The sequence below is a fragment of the Xiphophorus couchianus genome, chromosome 1, assembly GCF_001444195.1.
Source record: "Xiphophorus couchianus chromosome 1, X_couchianus-1.0, whole genome shotgun sequence".
Taxonomy (NCBI): Eukaryota; Metazoa; Chordata; class Actinopteri; order Cyprinodontiformes; family Poeciliidae; genus Xiphophorus; species Xiphophorus couchianus.
The window spans coordinates 1,774,905-1,781,221 of NC_040228.1; the positions used below are offsets into that span (position 1 = coordinate 1,774,905).

General features: G+C 36.5%; 1 protein-coding gene across 1 annotated transcript in view; it reads right to left on the bottom strand.

The window, feature by feature from the left end:
* The window catches only part of ctnnbl1 (catenin, beta like 1), an 87,066-nt gene extending 84,626 nt beyond the window's left edge, over nt 1-2,440 (bottom strand). Inside the window, exon 1 of the mRNA XM_028016492.1 lies at nt 2,282-2,440. Coding sequence (XP_027872293.1) covers nt 2,282-2,311 — 30 coding nt within the window. The 5' untranslated portion in view covers nt 2,312-2,440. The remainder of the gene's footprint in view (nt 1-2,281) is intronic.
* Nucleotides 2,441-6,317: the final 3,877 nt, after the last annotated feature.

Genomic DNA, 6,317 nt, shown 5'->3' on the forward strand with positions numbered 1-6,317 from the left:
CATTTAAAGTTACATTTATTATTTTATGCTACTAAGACGTTTCTTTCTGACTGGAATCCCATTATTGGCAACCAAACACTTCTTATTGCAGACAAGTCTGCTGCGTGTCTCCACTGGTATTTTTGTCCATTTAACTTTTACAATGAGCTCCAAGTAGGCCTGACCCAATAGCACTCCTTGCTGGACGATAAATCTTCCCTGAAATTATTGCAATAAACAATAATGTCGCTCTGAGATCATTTTCTAGTAACATAATGGCATAGTGATGTAAGAACACATTCTGAAAGATCCATAAACTTAAAATTCTAATGAATGTTTAACACTGGAACTGGAAGACATTTTAAATATCCAAAATAAATTAACAACAACAAGTAAAATGATAATCATTATTATTTAAATAATAGGGCTGCACAGTGGCGCAGTTGGTAGCACTGTTGCCTTGCAGCAAGAAGGTCCTGGGTTCGATTCCCGGCCGGGGTCTTTCTGCATGGAGTTTGCATGTTCTCCCTGTGCATGCGTGGGTTCTCTCCGGGTACTCCGGCTTCCTCCCACAGTCCAAAAACATGACTGTTAGGTTAATTGGTCTATCTAAATTCTCCCTAGGTGTGTGTGTGACTGGTTGTTTGTCCTGTATGTCTTTGTGTTGCCCTGCGACAGACTGGCGACCTGTCCAGGGTGTACCCCGCCTCCCGCCTGGTACGTAGCTGGAGATAGGCACCAGCAACCCTCCTGACCCCATTAGGGACAAGGGTGAACAGAAAATGGATGGATGGATTTAAATAATAATATAAAGTCTCTATAAAAAAAAATCGGCCTTCAAAAAAAGGGATAGTTAAGACCAAAGCACCAGACTGAAGATTTTCTGTCATCCAATTTTTGGTTAAAGAGAAGAAGAGAAAAATAATAAATCAGGCAAATGGAAATTATTGAGTTTGTTTTAATTCATCAAGCAATTAACTGAATTATTGAAATATTGCTTATTACGACAAGTCTTCTGAGACTGGAAGACTTCCAAGCCATCACCCTAATGTTTATTTACCCCCACAGATTATCGGTCAGATTCTAGTGTTTGGCATATTGTCTTCAAGTTTTTCATAATAAATAATGCCTCTTAAAACCCACTCAACATAAAAACTGGACCACATGTAGACAACTAATCAGACACCATTATGAACACTCACAATTGCAGGAAATAGCAGCTTGTCACAAAACAGTACCATGAGAGAAAACTCCAGTTTTATTTATACAACACATTGACTCTTTCTCTCAGTTTACTTACATCTTCTACCTGTAAGCCAAACCGTGTTTTGTAACACGGTTTCTCTTGCTACTAAAGTATTTTCATTAGGGATCCACAATATATCTGCAAGTAACATGTTACTGGCCAATGTTGGTTATTCTACATATTGACCCCAGAAGTAAGAGCCTATATTGGGCCTATATTAAAAACCAATGTCTTTTTCCATCTTGTTTACACTGCAAATACACTATAGAAAATGACAAATAATCTGCTGTCAAATGATATATGAATTGACAGGGATATTCTACTTCTTGTAGTTATGAAATTAGAGCAATTTTAGTGTAACCGAGATTTAAAAAGGGCAAAAATGGTCCTTTATTGATACTTCACAAATCAGAAAAAAGTTCCACCAATCCCAAACGTGGTTTTAAATATTCTGCTATTAGAACACAATAATTCAGTCCAGGTTTGAAGACTCTAGGTGTTGTAGTTTTTTAACCCGAGTAGATTAAAGATGCGGAAGGTAGTGAAAATTAGGTCGAATCGCCCTTTAGCCATTTACCGAATCGGAAACCAACTTCAGCTTCGTGTTCTGATCTATTTATCAGTCGCATATAAAAACTCAAAGTGAAGGGAGAAACACCGTGAGGCAGCCTGGCTTTGCTTTGAAACTCACTCAGAGAGAGAAGTCTGTATAGACTACTTCAAAGAGTTGGAAGAAAGAGTATAAAATATTAGGAGTGGATCAACACTTTATACAATTATGTATATTTGTCGACATTGCAGAAAAAAATATGAGGTGATAAATAGAGCCAGGTGGTTCTAATTAAGTTGTCTGAAGTTACAATGAAACTAATGCATGGCCGATTTGGCTTTAAATATTAGACATTTACAGATGATATACAAAGAAAAGGACGTAAATAAGGATTAAATAGTAATCTGCTCTCTGGTTTGTTACTGCAAAGCTGTTACCTGCAAACAGTTCAAGTGGATACCGTCACTAAACAAAAATTCATCCGCTATAAAGACAAGAGTGAATACCTGATAGTTCAGGAGCTCTCCGACATCCATTGTTCCCTGGTTGCGTCCCTGTACCGTAATATAACCGCGTTTAAATGTGAAATTCTACACGATTAGCTTTCCGGCTAACAACAAGCTACCAACTGAAACATGCCTGCCGTAAAGCGCCACTGTGTCTTCACATTTTGTCGTAAACTGCTTTCTATGTCGTAAAGCGCTGCAAATAAGCTTGATTTTTTTTGTTCCTGTGTAGGCAAAGATCTAAACCCAGTAAATTAATTATTTGCTCAAAGTCAATGTCTTGTTTAGCTAGTTTTCAAAGTGGAAAATCTGCAAGTCGTCAAGATCTTTTAGATGAAGTTAGTTATTTTACTTAAAACAACAACAAAGAAAAATAAGTTCAACTGGCTTAGGAATTAAATGTAATGAAAAAGCAGAAATGATCATGTCTTCTCCAGTCATTTGCCTTGACTGGAGAAGCAGTAAAGGCAAATGAAATTAAACTTATGGTCCCATCAAGGAGAACAGAAATAAAAACAATTATTAAAGCTGGAATACAGAGAGGAGATGAAGGTATAAATTCAAAAAGAGGTAATTGTAAGAAGTAACGATATAATGAACAGACAAGAGAAAGTAAAAATAACTAGGCTGAGGAATGGGCACACAAGTCTAAATAGTGGTTTAAATGTTATAGTGAAACATCCATCAGGGGCTTGTCCACATTGTGGAGAAATAGAAGGAGTTGAACATGCTTTTATACAATGTTATAGAGTGGGTAACGGGCATTTCAGTGACCATAATATATTAGGGAAGTCTCAGTCACATTGTGTAATTAAAGCGCTCATGATGTATTTAAAGGACACAAAGTTAGCTGAGAGAATTTAATTTCTTTTTTATTATCATATATTGGTATTGATGAAATAGGATGAATTAAACTTGTGGATTACACTCAGTCTGGTTGATGGCAGTAATACACCAAGATTGTAAGCTCCCAATAACTCAGAACAAGAAGATAAAGGAGGTGTGACTATATCTCAAGCCATGCTTAAGGAATTCAGGTGAATGCAAGTCCACAGATTTCTTCACTTTATAATGATGAACTTTGCATTTATTTCCAAATAAAATACATAAGTTTGTGGAATGTGCGTGATAAGGATGGTATAAGGCACTGTGGTTTGGTTGGTCAAAGTGTCTGTGTAGTAAACAGGACATCCTCAGTTCAAGTCTCAGCAGGGCCTTTGACTTATCTGTTTTACAGCTTGTGGCCTGTCTTTTGATTGTTATACAGCTGCAGTTACACAGGAAATTGTTCCTTCAAAGCAAAAGCATCACAACTCAAACAGAAAGTTAACCATAGTTAAAATCAAGGGTGACATAGGCAGGGAAGAAAAATGTTCTTGTATTTAATTTTGACCTGGTATGTTTGTTCTGTATAAATAGCAATCAATTGTGTTATAAAAAAAAAGTAACATGAATGAATCCTCTGTCACATTCACATGTTATAAAATTGAGTTCCATTCTTCATTTATGAGACTGAAGTTGTTTATTTGAGTATATAACAGGTACAATCATGACATTTTTTAGTTAGAAACAGTTTGGAAATGTATATTTTGGGTTAGTTACCAGTTAAACATGACTCCCTCTTGGAGCTCATCAGGGTTTTGTGGGAAAGGGGTCCCCAATTTTTGGTTGTTTTGTTGGCATGCAGCGTTTTTTAGCCACAAATAACTGTGTGCTTGATTAAAGTACATCTACTGGTAAACTATTTGTTTTAAATCTTCTCATATGTCACATATCTAAAAGAAATATGGCATATGTCCAGCATTTAAACAGATTTATTAAGAGAAAGGCACTGCTGGGATTTGAACACAAGATCTCCTGTTTACTAGACAGGTGCTTTAACTAAGCCACAGCGCCTCGTAAATGCTGAAATGATCATGTCTCTAAATGTCAGCACACATGGAAAACAAACAGTCATTGAATATAAGCAGCAATGGTAAAATTTCTTCTAAAACATTGCAGGTTGTAGAATCCAGGATCTTCTAGGTACAAGCCAGGCGTTTTGACCCTCTCAGAGACAGATTCTTGTCTAGCTGCCGGCTTTCTGTTATAAATTGCCTTGTGATGTGATTTTGATGAAACCTACGGTACTGGCTCAAACATGGTAAGATGTATTGCAAAGTCAAACCAAAAAGGTTTCTGGCAATTATGTTGTGAAATTGCAGATGGTTAGAAATACAAAACCAGCAGCACAGTGACCAGGATTAATGTCCTCTACTGATCTGCCCCTTTTTAAAGATTTTATCCATACATGTTAAGGAGCAAAGGCACTGCTGGGATTTGAACCAAGGATCTCCTGTTTACAGACACTTTGACCAACTAAGACACAGCGCCTTGTACATGCTGAAATGATCATTTTCTAAGTGTCATATAAAACAAATTGATTTCAAAATTTACACAATATTAACAACAGTAATGATAATATTTCTTCTAAGAACCATGAGGCATTGCAGGCTGTTGAAACCCGCATCTTCTTTGGACTAGCCAGGGTTTTTTGACCTTCTCAGATACAAAGAGCTGTGAAGCTACCATCTAAGTGTAGGAAACTGCTTTGTCATGTTATAATAAAGAGCTAAGCATTGACTCAAGCCTGATAATACGGAGTGCAAAATCATGCCTACAAAGTTTCAGGTTATGAAGTTGTGAAATTTGCTACAGGTAGAAATTCAAAATTAACATTAAAGTGTTCTTTTTAAATGTCATCACAAAATCTGTCACTTATCCAAAGAAACGTGACATACATCCAGCATAAAATCCTGGTCCAGTGGGTTCAATTTTGCTCTATTCATGATGGTAGAAATTTATATATGCGGATGTCTTACTGTTCCAGACAAGCAGAAAATCACCCTTTCAATGAGCATCATCAGGAAATGTATGAGTGGAGACTCCTCTGGTGCCATTCTAGTCTCTGGCCAGTGATCTGTGACGGTACAGCAATAGAAACAACATTCAAAAGGAAGGCCGTTGGCAAGCAGTGAAGCTTGACGTCTGACCACATAAAGGGAAAAGAATGCCATTATGGGAAATAGAGAATGTGAAAGCAGACAAATGCATAGATGAGCAAAGAAAAGAGAAAAAGTGTGTGGAATAAGCATCCTGAAAGCAGCAGAACTCTGGTTGCACCTAAAACTGACAGGGATTTTTTGGGGGAATGTTTTAGTTTTTGCAAAGTTCAATTTGCACAAGAGCAGATGAAACATTTAATTCGAACTTATATGTAAATTGAAAACCAAGTACTACTCATAATTTCTCAACTCACTGAATAATATTTTTCAGAACAGTTTATACCTCTTTTGGACTTCCTGATAGTAAAGTATGACAGACTTTGGAATGTAACAGATGCTTGGTATAGTTTTTCCAATTCACTATGGGACCAGATACAACTAAACTTAATGGTATTTTGGGGATAACAGATGAAACCCCTAGAAATGTGCTTAATAAATGACATATCTGGATAAATATAGTTCCAATGTTCTTTGCTTTTTCTTTGCATTCCAATTTAATGCCACCCAGAATAAGTGACTGACCTATCAGCCTGTTTCTCAGTAGATGTCATCCAAAGAAGAACTTCATCAACAAAGGGCAAAGATAAGTTTTGGGTTTTTTGGTATTCTAATTTTTTTTTAAATTGCAAAACAGCCAGAATTTTTTTTTTTCTCACATTGCCATAATGGGGTATTCATGTGGAAATTTGAGTGGAAAGATTAATTTATTATAATTTGGAGTAAGACTGTAACATAAAAGGTGAAAAAAGTTAGCAGGTGTTAGAAAGATGAAATCATGAGACCATGTCATCGCCTTATTACTGGTTTTTTATGTATAATGTAAATGTCTTTTATTTCTCTCACAAACCACTTAGCTTCACTTTCCAAAATGTGCACATTGCTGTCTTCAAATGAGCGTAACTTGTCCTTTAGATGTAAATGAATCAGTGATTCTTGACTCGATTTTAGTTTGCTCTTCTGTGTTGGACCACCAGTTTGTGTAGCTGCTGGTC